Source organism: Chelonia mydas, chromosome 5, assembly GCF_015237465.2.
Source record: "Chelonia mydas isolate rCheMyd1 chromosome 5, rCheMyd1.pri.v2, whole genome shotgun sequence".
In the NCBI taxonomy this organism is placed as follows: domain Eukaryota; kingdom Metazoa; phylum Chordata; order Testudines; family Cheloniidae; genus Chelonia; species Chelonia mydas.
Genome location: NC_051245.2, coordinates 117,267,545 through 117,285,266, shown reverse-complemented (window position 1 = coordinate 117,285,266; position 17,722 = coordinate 117,267,545). Strand labels below are relative to the sequence as shown.

The 17,722-nt window shown below is 44.5% G+C and overlaps 1 protein-coding gene across 1 annotated transcript in view; it reads right to left on the bottom strand.

Annotated features, from left to right (window-relative positions):
• The window catches only part of SVEP1 (sushi, von Willebrand factor type A, EGF and pentraxin domain containing 1), a 171,614-nt gene that overhangs the window by 114,496 nt on the left and 39,396 nt on the right, over positions 1 to 17,722 (bottom strand). The window contains exons 4-5 of the mRNA XM_037902114.2: positions 2,217 to 2,375; positions 1,754 to 1,933 (exon numbers count right to left, since the gene is read on the bottom strand). Of these exons, the coding sequence (XP_037758042.1) occupies positions 1,754 to 1,933; positions 2,217 to 2,375 (339 nt within the window). The remainder of the gene's footprint in view (positions 1 to 1,753; positions 1,934 to 2,216; positions 2,376 to 17,722) is intronic.

Below are 17,722 nucleotides of genomic sequence, written 5' to 3'. Positions count from 1 at the left end.
ACGATGTATTATGAGAGGGAAAAAAAGAAAGGATCTCCTCTAGATGCTTCAAAGAAAATTAATACCACATGAAGATAACAGCTCAAAACAGAGGGCTAACTTCTTTTTCCATGTTAAAGCCAAATGCTTCATTAAAAGGAAAACTGTGAAACCTTGCAGAAAAAAGAAACCATTCCTCACCAAAAAAACAGAAGACAGAATAGCTTCTCCCCTAAAAGTGTGTGTGTGTGCGGGGGGGAAGGGGGGTGGGCTCTCTAAATTTTACATGCTTAAGATTGTTCCACTTCTCTGTGTGGAGACTATAATACTGTAGATGATTAGAGTGAAAACTGATCAGTCCTTCCTTTATGCTCCAGTGCAGGGGCTCTCCAGCCTTTTCATTCTGGAGGACCCCTTTGTAAGAGAGAGAGTCTCATGGAGACCTGCTCTCCCAATACTCCATTCAGCCTGCAGTTGGTTTTTCAAACTATTTCACTCTGCAGCCTGCCTAGGGGAATGACACGGCCAAATCCCACGGATCTTGCTTCTCTGTCCCAAAGTACTAGCAACATATTTTTTCCATTGCAAGTTCTCACCCGTTCCAGGGTCACTGGGAGTTGCAGAGGGACAGTAAATTCAGCAACATTCAGCATTAGACTATGCAGCAATTTGTTATGCAAATTCAGGTGGGTTGCCAGGTGAGCATGTCTCAAAGAATAACTGTTCTCTGGCTCTGTCCATTCCCCTTGTCTCCATCACGCATCCTTTCCCTAAGTGAAACCTGACCTGCATACCAGCCAGTGTGTGGCTGCAAGCTTCCTTTCTCCAAACGGGCTGTGAAAGGTGGAAGAGGAGCCTCAGTCCATAAGTGCCTGTAGGAGGTCAGAAAGGAATCCCACATCCCTTGTAGAATTGCACAACTGGTTAAGGTGTCCTGCCAGAGCACTGGTGGAACTGGAAGGTGGATACCTTCCTCTGAAACATCATGTTTTAAGCCAGAGGCAAGATGGAATTGTGATCTGATCCACTAAAGCAATATTCAATCGTAGTTATTAGGACGCCAGGAGGCCCTCTTTGGATAAATACTTTTTTTCAGCCCCTCTCCCTATTCCCAGCCGTGTCATCTTCGATCACTCCTTCTGATTATCTCCTTTCTAGTTAATATATCCTCACATTCAGCCTCCAGGAAATAGTCACTGTCCAATGGAATCACACTCAAAACTCTTCTGAGATTATACATGTGGCCTGGAACTTTCCATTTTTTTTTTTCATTCACATGATAAACCCAAGGATCATAAATCAGAAATTTGGAAGCAATATTCTTTGTTGAAGTTTATGCCCCCAGGTTCCAATGCCAACGTGCATCTAATCCACCAGATGGATCCCTCATGGGTATTCTGAAACCCCCATCCTGCAAATCCTTATTTACTAACCATAACTTTATTTACAACCCTAACTTTACTCTAGCAGTTCCACTGGTGTCTCGTGAATAAAGTTAGTAATCGACAGGATAGGTGTGTAAAAGAGGACAATGCGGAATGTTTACCAGGGTTTGGCTCTCTAACAGATGATACCCACTCTGCATTTCTTACTGAAGGTTTTCTTCCTCCATTTTAGTAAACCAGAAGATAAAATACTCATCATGGGGTGGTCCTTTTGAATGTTCCTTCATTTGGGATTTACTCTCAGCCAGCAAAACCAACAAATCTCAAACCATCATTAACAACAAAACAACTTGTGTCAAAAGCTTTTTCCAAAGAAATGGCTTTCATACCTCTGCACGTGGTCTCTGAACCAGACCAGAGGCCATTTGGCTGACAGAGCCGTATGCTGCTTCCCACTAGATCAAATCCTGCTTTACATCGGATTCCACAGGCAGCGTTGAAGTAGTTGTTGCAGACGTTCTGGATAAAGTAACCATTTTCAGGGGGCTGCAGCTCAGGGCAGTGGACAACTAATTAATCATACAACAACAAAAGGGTTAGAGATTCCAGAAGCATGATTTTCATTTCATTTCCCACTCGGTTAGTTTACGTCTTTAATTTGGCTGGTTTGAGTTTTTAATTTATAGCATCTATACTTTTGAGGGCATGCATATGAAACACTATAATAAACCCCACAGATGCGTGACCATCTCATTTACAGTGAAACAGTCCAAGAAGGGCTAAGGTTACACTGTCTATGCATCCTAATGTGCCTTTCATCTCTATTCATCTTCGCTGTTTGGAAAGACTTACGTTCACAGGCCTGTCCTGCAGCACGATACCCATCCTTGCAGACACAGTCCTCGATGGAGGTACTTCCAGGGGGAGAGGTGTGGTTGTCATCAGGACAAGAGATGCAAGTGCTGATACCACCAGGCGAACCTTCAGGTTTATATGTTCCTGATGGGCAAGCTATCAAATGAAAAAGATGACTTTTAGAAGAAGAAGAAAAGGCGAGACTCCATCCTTTCTGAAAGTTCACTGGACTACCAATTTTTGTAAGGATTTCTTAATGCACACTTCCTTTTTAGTGTACCTTGAGGTGTGGGGATGACCAAGTTGCGTGTTTAATTGCTGTGCTTTAGTTGCTCCCCTTACTCCATTTATATGTCATTAATTCAAATTCAGAGCAGGACCCAGGTATGTCTGTAAAGTTATTAGTGCGTATGGGGTCTGAACCAAAGCCCACTGAACTCAGTGGAGGTCTTTCCATTGACTTCAGTGGGTTTTGGATCAATGCCATAATTTACTTCCTACATAAGGAGCCTCACTCTGGTTTTACATTTGTGTAACTCCATTGACATTATGGAGTTATTCGTGGATTATACTTGTATAAATGAGATCCGAATCAAGCCAAAGATTTTCAAAACATGAGAAAATTAGGATCAGGCTCAATAAATAAAAATTCTTGGCATACTGAATTCGCAGAATCCAGCATCTGACTTCATGATTTAGAAGCTATGCTATATATAGGTGTGAATCATAGCACATGGAGCAATTAATCAAAACAATTACTCCCCAAAGCCTTTAAAGTAGTTTATATCCTACTCTAGAATTTTAACTCTGTGTGCGCGTGAATGTGTGTGAGAAATATTTAAGAGATGTTGTCAAGAGACAGAGAATAGACACAGAAAATATGGGCTAACAGAGGCAGAAACAGGAGACAGGATAGTCCAATTATTAGGGCATTAGTTTGGGACTTAGGAGACCAGGATTTAATTCCTACTCTACCATAGACTACTTGTGTGACATTGGACAAGTCACTTAATCTTTCTCTCTCTCTCTCTGTCTCAATTCATCAATCTGTAAAATGGGGTAACAGCACTGCCCTACGTCACAAGGATGTTGTGAGGATGAATACACTAAAGATTGTGAGGCACCCACACACTATGGTAATGGGGGGCCATAAGTACCTTAGACTGCATTCCCTCTAAGATGCTGATGCCTAAGTAATTATTTCCTGAGCTATGAGACTCATGAAATTTGCAACAAGCCTAAAGAAAGCTGAAGTTCAGACAGAAGTCTGTTAGTTTAAATGCTTACCACTTATTATTCTGTTTAAACTTCTCTTACAGACTGTGGGCCAGATTCTCCATTGTCCTGCATTATGTGCAGTCATTACATCAGTGCAAAGTGGATGCAAAACATACCAGTCTGATTTAGTAGTGTTTTACAGCCCCTTTGCACTGATGTAAATGGCTGCATACGGTACAGGACAATGGAGAATCCGGCTCTGTAGCTTCCAGAGAACTGTGTCCAGAAAACTCTGTCCAATCTTAAATTCTTTAAAATGTCCTTTGTTTCCAGCACCAAATATTTCCTAGCTCTTTCAAGTATTAGAGGTCTAATTCCTGAAGGTCTCAGATTGTGACTATATCTTTCTTTTTTATTTTGACAGAATTGGACCAATTCTATACTTTGTGTGAGTTTAAAAGTAAATACTTTGACATTTGTCTTACTAAGATAAATAGATTTCTACTCTCCCCTGGCCACCCCGACAAAGCCCATCACCATCCAGTCAGCCATATCTGGTGAATTATGCATTGAAAAATATAGTTTAGGATATTTAGAGCTTTATTTTCTTGAACATGGTCGCGTCTTGAATATTTTCCACAAATCATATTTTTTCTGTCTCTCTTTGGAAGTTCGCAGCTTCAGTTTCAAACTAGGTGATAAAATGATTGAATGGTGCAAAATATTAAGTGATGTAACACAGTGAGTTGGAAGCTGGCTTGCTGGTTCTACATTGTAGAATGGCTCTTTAAAATTCCAAATGAAAGCTCCTAAATAAGAAAGGAAGTAATTAAAGATCAAAACATTTTAGAAGGTCAATTTGTGTCTTGCTAAGGGAAGACCAGAAGGCAAATTTATTCACAACTACAGCAGGAATTCTTTTTTAAGTGACTTTTTAAAAAAACACTTGCAAAAATGCCATTTAATTACATCATATTTTTGCAGTCAGCTGCTTCTAGTCCTCTTGTGACTTCATTAAAAGTAACACGCTCTTTTATGAGAGAATAAAAATGAGTGAGAAAGTGCCAACCACTCTATATTCAGGATTCTTATTGATATTGCATAGAAATAGTTTTAATAAACATTAAACTGTTTTTTCTCCTGAATGACAAAGGATATCTGCCCAGATTAAGCTTTTAAGAAAAATGAAATCTTTATCACTGAAAGTGAACAATTTTGCAGTACAATTACCCACCACTGTGAAAGTCACTTCAATTAAACTGCCTTTACTGCAGTATTCATGGCACAGTCAACCTATTGTAATGGAAATTGCACTACTTTGTGCAATAACAACAGCAACACAACGATTCTCTTAATAGGCTTCCTGGCAGGTGCAAGTGCATAGCCCAATGTCCAGATGATTTTCGTACTCTGGAGTTTTAACAGACCCAAATTTTTAACAGTGAGAGAAGTTAACCATTGGAACAGATCATGGAGGGATGTGGTGGCTTCTCCATAAGTGGGAGTCTCTAAATCAAGACTGGAGGACTTTCTAAAAGATATGTTCTAGTCTAGTTCCACCACATCCTTGACTGGACTCCATGCAGGATTCGCTGGGTGAGGTTCTCTGGCCTGTGCTCTACAGGAGGTCAGACTAGATGCTCATAATGGCCCTTTCTGGCCTTGCATCTATAAACAACATTCCAATCTGAATGTCTTTAAAAGGATCCTCCTCTACAATCTCTGGGCAACCCCCTTTTACACTTTGGGTGGGGGCGTGTTGTTCCATTGACTGTTTTATTATTCTCTAATGTCTTCAGAAGGCAGACATCTGGCCTGAGCAGTTCAGGGGATGGCTTGTTAGCTAGCTCTCCCATCCAGTTTGTTTGAATGGCTGGCCATTATATCTATCTGGACAGTGACCTCCAAGTTGGTGACCTACCCTTCCCCTTAATCTTAGAGTAGAACACTCCTCCTGTGCCCCTTACTGATTCTTTCCACCCCCATTAAGCTGGAGATAAGCCTTGAGAACACCAGACGACTGGGAAACCTGTTCTCCCATGATTCAGATGATGGTTTCCAGTCAGGCTAAGTACGGCTACTGCTGCTTCACCTCTGGGTTCAAAGTGAATTGTGTTTTGTAGCTAGTAATTTCAGTTCAGTCCTTTGTGAAACTTCAAGGGCATCATCATGCAAACCAACACACAGCTAGTAGTTCCTGCTCAGGCGAGTCACAAAGGCGTAAAAGAAAAAGCATGGTAGCCAAGTATTTTGGGGTGCCTTAGCAGAGCTGTGTGGAAGAGCTTGCCTAGTGTCTGCTGGGAGCAAGTCCTATGACAAAGCTACCAGCGTGAGGTTTTCAGGACCTGTAAAAAAGGCATCTTAACAGAAACAGTTTATTTGCAAAAAAACTCTGACCTTTCCTTTTAAAGGAAATTTGAAGGTTCAACCATATTGTGTGACGAGCTAGTACTTATATTTTAGAAAGAACCATTTCCTCAAAGCTAGGGTGAGTCAAAGCTGTAAGCAAATAATTTGGTTTGTTTGTAAAAAATGGCCAGGCACATGGCAAGTCTGGCTATTTTTAGCTGAGGTTTCAAAATAGAAATGGATTTTTGCCAGCACATTTGCAAGAGACTACAGACATTGTTAAGGGATTTTCTTCCCATTGGAAAAGCTAATATCACCAAGTGTCCTTATGTCTTCTTTATAAATGAAACATTTGCTACTGTGACAGGACCTATCCCACTCATATCTTGTTCCAGGTGCAGAAGTCTCACTACTATCAACAATGTCAGGATACAAGCCTCAATCTTTACAAGTCTCACCTATGAAACCACACACCGATCACAAACTTCTCTTGGTCTTAAACAGCCACCAGTCTCTAGATGAAATAACTCCATCTGTATGATTTACACTTTGTACACAAAAATCACCTCAGACCTGAGCCCAACTGCAACAAACTACACAGGAGCTTTTTTGGCAACTGGTGATGGCCAGACTGTTGTAGAGTTATGGTCAGCCCATGATGCTGGCTCCATCACCCACTGGTTAAATTTTCAAACAAGCACCTCCCTGCTTTCTCCCATGCTGCCGCTCATGCTTGGGAGAACTCCATGTAAACATCCACAAAACTTGAGGTCATTATAGTGCTTCAAAACCCTCCTTAAAACTCCCCTCTGCCACGAGGCCTACAAAAAACCTGACAACAGTTACACTGCTGGTGTGCTCAGACCACAGCCTATCATGTTGACCAATATTGTCTTATTGTTTCCTTGTACTCCTCCGTCTGTCTGTATCCACATTCTGTCTCTTGTGTTACAGTTAGAGTGTAAGGTCTCCGGGGCAGGGACCGTCCTTTTGTTCTGTATTTCCACAACACCTAGCATAATGGGGTCCTGGGCCAGGACTGGGGCTCCTAGGGTTACAATAATATAAATAACAGTACATGTTTCACAAAAAGAAAAGGAGTACTTGTGGCACCTTAGAGACTAACCAATTTATTTGAGCGTAAGCTTTCGTGAGCTACAGCTCACTTCATCGGATGCATACTGTGGAAAATACAGAAGATGTTTTTATACACACAGACCATGAAAAAATGTGTGTTTATCACTACAAAAGGTTTTCTCTCCCCCCACCCCACTCTCCTGCTGGTAATAGCTTATCTAAAGTGATCGAGATTCCACCACCTCCCTAAGTAACCCATTCCATTGTTTCACCACCCTCCTAGTGAAAAAGTTTTTCCTAATATCCAACCTAATTCTCCCCCACTGCAACTTGAGACCATTACTCCTTGTCCTGTCATCCGCTAACACTGAGAATAGTCTAGATCCATCCTCTTTGGAACCACCTTTCAGGTAGTTGAAAGCAGCTATCAAATCTCTCCTCATTCTTCTCTTCTGTAGACTAAACAATCCCAGTTCCCTCAGCCACTCCTCATAAATCATGTGTTCCAGTCCCCTAATCATTTTTGTTGCCCTCCGCTGGACTCTCTCCAATTTTTCCCACATCCTTCTTGTAGTGTGGGGCCCAAAACTGGACACAGTCCTCCAGATGAGGCCTCACCAATGTCGAATAGAGGGGAACGATCACGTCCCTCAATCTGCTGGCAATGCCCCTACTTATACATCCCAAAATGCCATTGGCCTTCTTGGCTACAAGGGCACACTGTTGACTCATATCCAGCTTCTCATCCACTGTAACCCCTAGGTCCTTTTCTGCAGAACTGCTGCCTAGCCATTCGGTCCCTAGTCTGTAGCGGTGCATTATGCTATCACTACGTTACTCAGTTCAGTCACTGCCCGTGTCAGGGAGTGGACTGGATAACTGAAAGGCTTCTGATGACTATAACTGCACAAGAGCAATAGAAAAAGAGAGAATTTCAGTAATGGTGAAACAATCCCCCCCTGCCCTGTTCAAAAAAGAAAGAGAGATGTTTGCAGCGAAGCATCGAAAGGGACAAGCGAAAGAAGATACTTTTAGAAACCACACCTAAGAATTCTGCTGACATCAATTGTTTTTTCCTTTTAAAACACATTTCCTGATAACAGGACCTGTATTCCCATCACTTACATGGTACATTCACTCTGCACAGTGCACATCACTGTAAAATTATGTGCGCCTACTCTGTCCATGTCACTGTGGCTTAATTGATAGGAATATTCCTTAGGTTATCAAGAGTACCATATCTATTGCCAATGGTGAAAACTACGGGTTAATCAAACCTTATTGATCCTGGTGTCTTCAGGTGCCAACCGGCTGGGCTGCTTCCCCCATCTTACCTCTTTATGGAAATGGTCAGCAAAATAGGTGTTTGATCTCACTCTCCCCTACTTTCTGCTCTATCAGTAGGACTGGAAACATTTCAGCTCCTGTTGGTGGTTAGTTGTTCTCTCCTTCTCCAGCAGACCAGGAGATGGTAGGCACTGGGCCACCAATGGGATTTTCTTTTCACCGCTCCCTGTAAGAAGCCACTCGAGGATTTTGATTTAATTTAATTCTCCCTATGAAACCAGGGAAGTGTATACTAGGGAAGTGTGTGGGAGGGCCCTCTCTTCTCATGACTGGGAGGAAGGAGATGCCTGTCGAGTGTCAGAAAAGCTTTAGGTGTATTCAGGCAATCAGAGTTAGGAGTACTGAACAGTGTTCCTCTAGCTCTGTAACTATCTAAGGATTCTGTTACTTCTGCAGCTGTTACCCACAGCAACTAGATAGGTGAAATGATGAATATCTGCCAATGTGTGTGTGTGTGTGTGTGTGTGTGTGTGTGTGTGTGTGTGTACGTACATGTGCATGCATGTATGTATGTATTTAAACCCATCCTTGGGAATAACCTATTATTACAATTGCCATAGCACCATTACTGTGAAAAGAGTTATGGAAAAACATCAGCCAGACTGGCCTCTGCATTCTCCCCCTCACATATTCTTTCCTTGGATAAACAGCTCCCACAAAGAAAGTCCCATATGCCTCTTATGGTCGTGAATCCCCTACATCTTGCTGATGACATTCAAGGTCATAAATGGACTGCCTACTTTTATTCCACATCCATCTGTGGGTTTTTTCCTGGTAAAGAAATTACTAGAAAGCAACTCTGACATAGGATTGCGAGACCGAAGCATATAGCAGACACTACACTTAAGCAGGCAGAATTATAGGCTAAAACACTGCCTGAACCTGAACTAGAGACAAAGAAACCTAGCCCTGGTCTACACTAGGACTTTAGGTCGAATTTAGCAGCGTTAAATCGATGTAAACCCGTACCTGTCCACACGATGAAGCCCTTTATTTCGACTTAAAGGGCTCTTAAAATCGATTTCCGTACTCCACCCCTGACAAGTGGATTAGCGCTTAAATCGGCCTTGCCGGGTCGAATTTGGGGTACTGTGGACACAATTCGACGGTATTGGCCTCCGGGAGCTATCCCAGAGTGCTCCATTTTGACCGCTCTGGACAGCACTCTCAACTCAGATGCACTGGCCAGGTAGACAGGAAAAGAACCGCGAACTTTTGAATCTCATTTCCTGTTTGGCCAGCGTGGCAAGCTGCAGGTGACCATGCAGAGCTCATCAGCAGAGGTGACCATGCAGAGCTCATCAGCAGAGGTGACCATGATGGAGTCCCAGAATTGCAAAAGAGCTCCAGCATGGACTGAACGGGAGGTACGGGAACTGATCGCAGTATGGGGAGAGGAATCCGTGCTATCAGAACTCCGTTCCAGTTTTCGAAATGCCAAAACCTTTGTCAAAATCTCCCAGGGCATGAAGGACAGAGGCCATAACAGGGACCCAAAGCAGTGCTGCGTGAAACTGAAGGAGCTGAGGCAAGCCTACCAGAAAACCAGAGAGGCGAACGGCCGCTCCGGGTCAGAGCCCCAAACATGCCGCTTCTATGATGAGCTGCATGCCATTTTAGGGGGTTCAGCCACCACTACCCCAGCCATGTTGTTTGACTCCTTCAATGGAGATGGAGGCAATACGGAAGCAGGTTTTGGGGACGAAGAAGATGATGATGAGGAGGAGGTTGTAGATAGCTCACAGCAAGCAAGCGGAGAAACCGCTTTTCCCGACAGCCAGGAACTGTTTCTCACCCTGGACCTGGAGCCAGTACCCCCCGAACCCACCCAAGGCTGCCTCCTGGACCCAGCAGGCGGAGAAGGGACCTCCGGTGAGTGTACCTTTTAAAATACTATACATGGTCTAAAAGCAAGCATGTGAAAGGATTACTTTGCCCTGGCATTCGCGGCTCTCCTGGATATACTCCAAAGCCTTTGCAAAAGGTTTCTGGGGAGGGCAGACTTATTGCGTCCTTCATGGTAGGACACTTTACCACTCCAGGCCAGTAACACGTACTCGGGAATCATTGTACAACAAAGCATTGCAGTGTATGTTTGCTGGCGTTCAAGCAACATCCGTTCTTTATCTCTCTGTGTTATCCTCAGGAGAGTGAGATATAATCCATGGTCACCTGGTTGAAATAGGGTGCTTTTCTTCAGGGGACACACAGAGGAGCCCATTCCTGCTGGGCTGTTTGCCTGCAGCTGAACAGAAATGTTCCCCGCTGTTAGCCACAGGGAGGGGGGAGGGTTGAGGGGGTAGCCACGCGGTGGGGGGAGGCAAAATGCGACCTTGTAACGAAAGCACATGTGCTATGTATGTAATGTTAACAGCAAGGTTTACCCTGAAAGAGTGTAGCCAGTGTTTTATAAAATGTGTCTTTTTAAATACCACTGTCCCTTTTTTTTTCTCCACCAGCTGCATGTGTTTCAATGATCACAGGATCTTCTCCTTCCCAGAGGCTAGTGAAGATTAGAAAAAAAAAAAACGCACTCGAGATGAAATGTTCTCCGAGCTCATGCTGTCCTCCCACACTGACAGAGCACAGACGAATGCGTGGAGGCAAATAATGTCAGACTGCAGGAAAGCACAAAATGACCGGGAGGAGAGGTGGCGGGCTGAAGAGAGTAAGTGGCGGGCTGAAGAGAGGGCTGAAGCTCGAATGTGGCGGCAGCGTGATGAGAGGAGGCAGGATTCAATGCTGAGGCTGCTGGAGGACCAAACCAGTATGCTCCAGTGTATGGTTGAGCTGCAGCAAAGGCAGCTGGAGAACAGACTGCCACTACAGCCCCTGTGTAACCAACCGCCCACCTCCCCAAGTTCCATAGCCTCCACACCCAGACGCCCAAGAACGCGGTGGGGGGGCCTCCGGCCAACCAGCCACTCCACCACAGACGATTGCCCAAAAAAAAGAAGGCTGTCATTCAATAAATTTTAAAGTTGTAAACTTTTAAAGTGCTGTGTGGCATTTTCCTTCCCTCCTCCACCACCCCTCCTGGGCTACCTTGGTAGTCATCCCCCTGTTTGTGTGATGAATGAATGAAGAATGCATGAATGTGAAGCAACAATGACTTTATTGCCTCTGCAAGCGGTGATCGAAGGGAGGAGGGGAGGGTGGTTAGCTTACAGGGAAGTAGAGTGAACCAAGGGGTGGGGGGTTTCATCAAGGAGAAACAAACAGAACTTTCACACCGTAGCCTGGCCAGTCATGAAACTGGTTTTCAAAGCCTCTCTGATGCGTACCGCGCCCTCCTGTGCTCTTCTAACCGCCCTGGTGTCTGGCTGCGCGTAACCAGCAGCCAGGCGATTTGCCTCAACCTCCCACCCCGCCATAAACGTCTCCCCCTTACTCTCACAGATATTGTGGAGCACACAGCAAGCAGTAATAACAGTGGGAATATTGGTTTCGCTGAGGTCTAAGCGAGTCAGTAAACTGCGCCAGCGCGCCTTTAAACGTCCAAATGCACATTCTACCACCATTCTGCACTTGCTCAGCCTGTAGTTGAACAGCTCCTGACTACTGTCCAGGCTGCCTGTGTATGGCTTCATGAGCCATGGCATTAAGGGGTAGGCTGGGTCCCCAAGGATACATATAGGCATTTCGACATCCCCAACAGTTATTTTCTGGTCTGGGAATAAAGTCCCTTCTTGCAGCTTTTGAAACAGACCAGAGTTCCTGAAGATGCGAGCGTCATGTACCTTTCCCGGCCATCCCACGTTGATGTTGGTGAAACGTCCCTTGTGATCCACCAGAGCTTGCAGCACTATTGAAAAGTACCCCTTGCGGTTTATGTACTCGCCGGCTTGGCGCTCCGGTGCCAAGATAGGGATATGGGTTCCGTCTATGGCCCCACCACAGTTAGGGAATCCCATTGCAGCAAAGCCATCCACTATGACCTGCACATTTCCCAGGGTCACTACCCTTGATATCAGCAGATCTTTGATTGCGTGGGCTACTTGCATCACAGCAGCCCCAACAGTAGATTTGCCCACTCCAAATTGATTCCCAACTGACCGGTAGCTGTCTGGCGTTGCAAGCTTCCACAGGGCTATCGCCACTCGCTTCTCAACTGTGAGGGCTGCTCTCATCTTGGTATTCTTGCGCTTCAGGGCAGGGGAAAGCAAGTCACAGAGTTCCATGAAAGTGCCCTTACGCATGCGAAAGTTTCGCAGCCACTGGGAATCGTCCCAGACCTGCAACACTATGCGGTCCCACCAGTCTGTGCTTGTTTCCCGAGCCCAGAATCGGCGTTCCACAGCATGAACCTGCCCCATTAGCACCATGATGCATGCATTGGCAGGGCCCATGCTTTCAGAGAAATCTGTGTCCATGTCCTGATCACTCACGTGACCGCGCTGACGTCGCCTCCTCGCCCGGTAGCGCTTTGCCAGGTTCTGGTGCTGCATATACTGCTGGATAATGCGTGTGGTGTTTAATGTGCTCCTAATTGCCAAAGTGAGCTGAGCGGACTCCATGCTTGCCTTGGTATGGCGTCCGCACAGAAAAAAGGCGCGGAATGATTGTCTGCCGTTGCTCTGACGGAGGGAGGGGCGACTGACGACACGGCTTACAGGGTTGGCTTCAGGGAGCTAAAATCCACAAAGGGGGTGGCTTTAAATCAAGGAGTAGTTCAGGCAGGAGTTCATGGAGGGTTCCAATAAGAAATGGTGCACCTAAGTTATTGTTCTTATTGGAACAAGGAGGTTAGCCTGGCCTCTGATTGATACATGGCTAGATTTAGCTCGCTGCACCTTCTCTGTGAGTGACTGCAGTGTGACCTAGAGGAATGAGTCCCCTAGACAGGGGAAGAGGCAAATGAGTACAAAACAAATCCGGTTTATTTCTTGTTTTGATCCACTCCATCTATCTTTTACATCTTTGGCGGGCAGCAGACAGTGCAGAAGGACTGCATGCCATCCACATCTCATGGCTGCTCGGCAGAAGACGGTACAATAGGACTGCTAGCAATCCATATTGCCTGCCTGCTCACCATAAGACGGTTCAATAGGACTGACTGCCGGACTTAAGAGAATGACCTGATCAAGTCACTAAAAATTTAGTCCCTGCGCCCATGTCTGCCCAGGCGCTCCTGATCGACCTCACACAGGCGACCAGGAGCACCTCGGACATGACGAGGACGGCTACCAGTCGTACTGTACCGTCTGCTGCCAGAAGGCAAGGGGTTGCTGCTACTGTGTAGCAATGCCATACCGTGTCTTCCAGCACCCAGGAGACATACGGTGACGGTTACCTGAGCGGGCTCCATGCTTGCGGTGGTATGGCGTCCGCACAGGTAACTCAGGAAAAAAGGCGCGAAACGATTGTCTGCCCTTGCCTTCACGGAGGGAGGGAGGGAACGGGGGCCGGACAATATGTACCCAGAACCACCCGCAACAATGTTTTAGCCCAATCAGAGTGCTCCATTGTGACGGCTCTGGACAGCACTCTCAACTCAGATGCACGATTGTTTGCCGTTGCTCTGACGCAGGGAGGGGCGACTGAGGACACGGCTTACAGGGTTGACTTCACGGAGGGTTCCAATAAGAAATGGTGCACCGAAGTTATTGTTCTTATTGGAACAAGGAGGTTAGCCTGGCCTCTGATTGATACATGGCTAGATTTAGCTCACTGCACCTTCTTTGTGAGTGACTGCAGTGTGACCTAGAGGAATGAGTCCCCTAGACAGGAGAGGAGGCAAATGAGTACAAAACAAATCTGGTCTATTTCTTGTTTTGATCCACTCCATCTATCTTTTACATCTTTGGCTGGCAGCAGACGGTGAAGAAGGACATATTGCCTACCTGCTCACCATAAGACGGTTCAATAGGACTGACTGCCGGACTTAAGAGAATGACCTGGTCAAGTCACCAAAAATTTAGTCTCCCTGAGCCCATGTCTGCCCAGGCGCTCCCAGCCGACGTGGCCAGGAGCACCTCGGACATGACGAGGACGGCTACCAGTCGTATTGTACCGTCTGCTGCCACAAGGCAAGGGGTTGCTGCTACTGTGTAGCAATGCAGAACCGCGTCTGCCAGCACCCAGGAGACATACGGTGACGGTTGCCTGAGCGGGCTCCATGCTTGCGGTGGTATGGCGTCCGCACAGGTAACTCAGGCAAAAAGGCGCGAAACGATTGTCTGCCCTTGCTTTCACGGAGGGAGGGAGGGAGGGAAGGGGGGACTGACGATATGTACCCAGAACCACCCGCGACAATGTTTCAGCCCCATCAGGCATTGGGATCTCAACCCAGAATTCCAATGGGCAGCGGAGACTGCGGGAACTGTGGGATAGCTACCCACAGTGCAACGCTCCGGAAGTCGACTCTAGCCTCGGTACTGTGGAAGCACTCCGCCGAGTTAATGCACTTAATGCACTTCTGTGGGGACACACACACTCGAATATATAAAACCGATTTCTAAAAAACCGACTTCTATAAATTCGACCTTATTCCGTAGTGTAGACATACCCCTAGTAAGGTCTGCAAAAATCAAAGGGAAGACTTTAATATAAACTATCCTTCTCTGGCTGCATGCAGAGATCTGCTATAATTACTAACTTAATATTTTAAATCATCCATCTGGAACAATTTAACACGGTCAAGTGCAAATATAAAATTACATAGATTTCACAGATTTCACTGAATATTTAAGGATGCAGTATTGAGTCACTTTTTTTTAACCTATGAAAAATAAAAATAGTGACAAATTAAAGCCAATTTGTAAAAGGTAACATTCCAGCATACATAGGATAGTATGGAAGCTTGTCTGGATTTTAATGCACAAGACTATAGGGGAGAATATATCTTCTCTATTTATTAGCATCAAAGTTTTCTATTTGCATATACGAATAAAAATTGTGGACGAGTAATTTTGCTTTAAAAATTCAAATCTACTCAACTCCTGAGAGAGACAGGGCCTTATTTCCTTCTCAATAACACCAGTGTAATTTAGCAATTTCAGTGAGTTAGTCGTGATTTACTCCAGTATAAGAGAGGAGAATCAGATTCAGTGATTAAAAGATTAATTTAATACATTTCACAGGGTTAAAATGCATAATTTCTTCAGTTAACTAAATTACATTTCGTAAGTAATCCCTATAACTAACTACTTTCCACATCTGATGCTAATAATGGATCAAATTAAAGGCTTATCTATTAGTGGGTTTGACAGCAATCTGCTTTGCTCTATCCTATAGAAACTGAGGAACTTACTAATATACACTCATCTGTCAAGAATGAACCTGAGCCATGTAGACACTGAAATGGGAACGCTCTGCATACATGACGTAGCTCCAACCACTTTTAGTTCTCGACTCCACTGCGCTAAGCTGAGAATCAATGGGCAATGTAAAAACTCGCTTTTGCCCAAAGACCTGAATTAAAGGAATGAAATTATTTTGATCATTGCGGGTCCAAATCTGCAACCTTAATTCATTCTGGGATTCCCTACATTACATCTGTGCAATTCCACTACCTTCAGTTGAGTTACTCCTGATTTACACCAATGTAAGTGAGAGCAGAATCAGGCCCATCGAGTACAACCTTTCTGTCACAAGTAGTATAATAAAACCAGTGGGACTAAGAATTACTAATATTAATTTGTGACAGCAAATAATCGTAAGAATTGCACCATCCAGCCTTATGTGAGTAGTTAGTTTGCTGTCTCACCCCAAAATTCTCCTTGTGCCTTGGCAGCAGCAAATTAAAGGCAAAAACTTCTAGAACAATAAATCTCACTGTCACGCCATCTGGAATGGTTCACAACCATGAATGCCAGCCTCAGGGCAGACTGCTGAAAAGCAGGGTAGAGACCTCAAACTGATTGTATGTTCTAGAATTAGATTTCACCAACCCAGTAACAAATGTGAACTCCTGAAGCACTGTAACAGTCTTACCAGGGAGTCACAGACAGTCCCCTTGGGCAATCCAGTCCATCTTGCCACCCAGACAAACTGGACTTAGTGATAGCTGGCTGCCATACACCAAAGACCATAAAAGATTTGGGTTGTTCCCAGTCTCAAGGGACCAGTCACTTACCCCAGGTCAATTTGTACCTCAGATCTCACACCAAAGATAATACTTGTAGCCAAACCTATAGTAAAACTAACTAAAGATTTTATTAAATAGGAAAAAGAAAAGAGAGTTCTTTAGAGGTTAAAGCAGGTAATATATACACACAAATGAATTACATATAGTCTATGGTTTGAAAAGGTGACAGAGTTGTAGCAATCTGTCGGCAATGAATGCCTTTTAGGGCTAACCCAGGTTGACCCTTGTGACCTCTGCTTGTGTTTCCTAACTCCAGCTCTGTGAGAGTCCAAACAGCAAGAGAAAGAAAAAATTTCCGTGTCCCTATTTTATCCCTGTTCTTCCAGCATTCAAGCTCATGGGATACATGTGCTTTCTTTCACATAGCACCTTCATGGCTGTGAGAGGGCCATTAACCAAGTCTTTGTATCATAATGTTCCACAAAAGCCCATTTAATTTTGATAGTTGTTCTTAATGGGCAGTGGACCATTCCCTTCCTGACAGGGTTCACAGGTTCAGAGCAGGCATTTTTGCAGTAAAAAACCAAAACTTACATATTACCTTATTGCATGGGATACAGGCATTCCAAGTAAGATTACAACTTACAAGCATTCCACAGAGTCTAAACACCAGAACACATTCTTACAAGTCTAACATCTATGTTGAACAATACTAGCATACCAGGTGAGCTGGGCTGGTTTCCAGCTATGAATTTGTTAGTGCTCAGCTGACACTTACAGCTTTGGCAAGAACTGGCACTTGGTCTGCCAGCATCATACTCATCATGACCTCACTGCTAGTAAAAGTTGGCAAGTATTGGCAGGTTTAGTCTTTTTAACTGCTCTGTTTTGAAATCATTCACATTTTAAATGGTATTTGGACATTATTTTGGACCTGACTTCCTACTTTAAACTGAGAGATTGTACTAAGTGGAAAGCAAAACCTTCATGAGAAAGAGAATGTTAATAAATTACAGTATATTATGATTTGCTAGCATTTCCATATTTACATTTGTATTCCTAGCTGTGACAAAGTCTGGCTTTAGAATTTTAGAAGCCAAATTCAGGCCCTCAGTAAGCTTAACACAGACAAGAGCAAAAGCAATACTAAATATGGGGCCTTAGGCATATTAGCAATGGTCCCAAATACTATATTTTGTCTGCCACACAAAATACTCTTGTCAGGGATCTGAATCATTTGCACCAGATGTGGAGCACCCAGGGCAGTGGGCATGTTTGTTAAACCACACGTACCAAACTCCCTGACCCCAAGCCTTCCCCATGACTTCTGGTGAGGACATGGCTTTCAAGCGGCATAGCTTTTGTATTTCAGCTGTGTGCCCAGGGTGCAGCCTGAGTACATGAAAATTCTAGGAAATCCCTAATGTGAAGGCCTATCCCACAGGTCCTTGTTAAATAAATAAACAAACAATCTGCAGCCTGG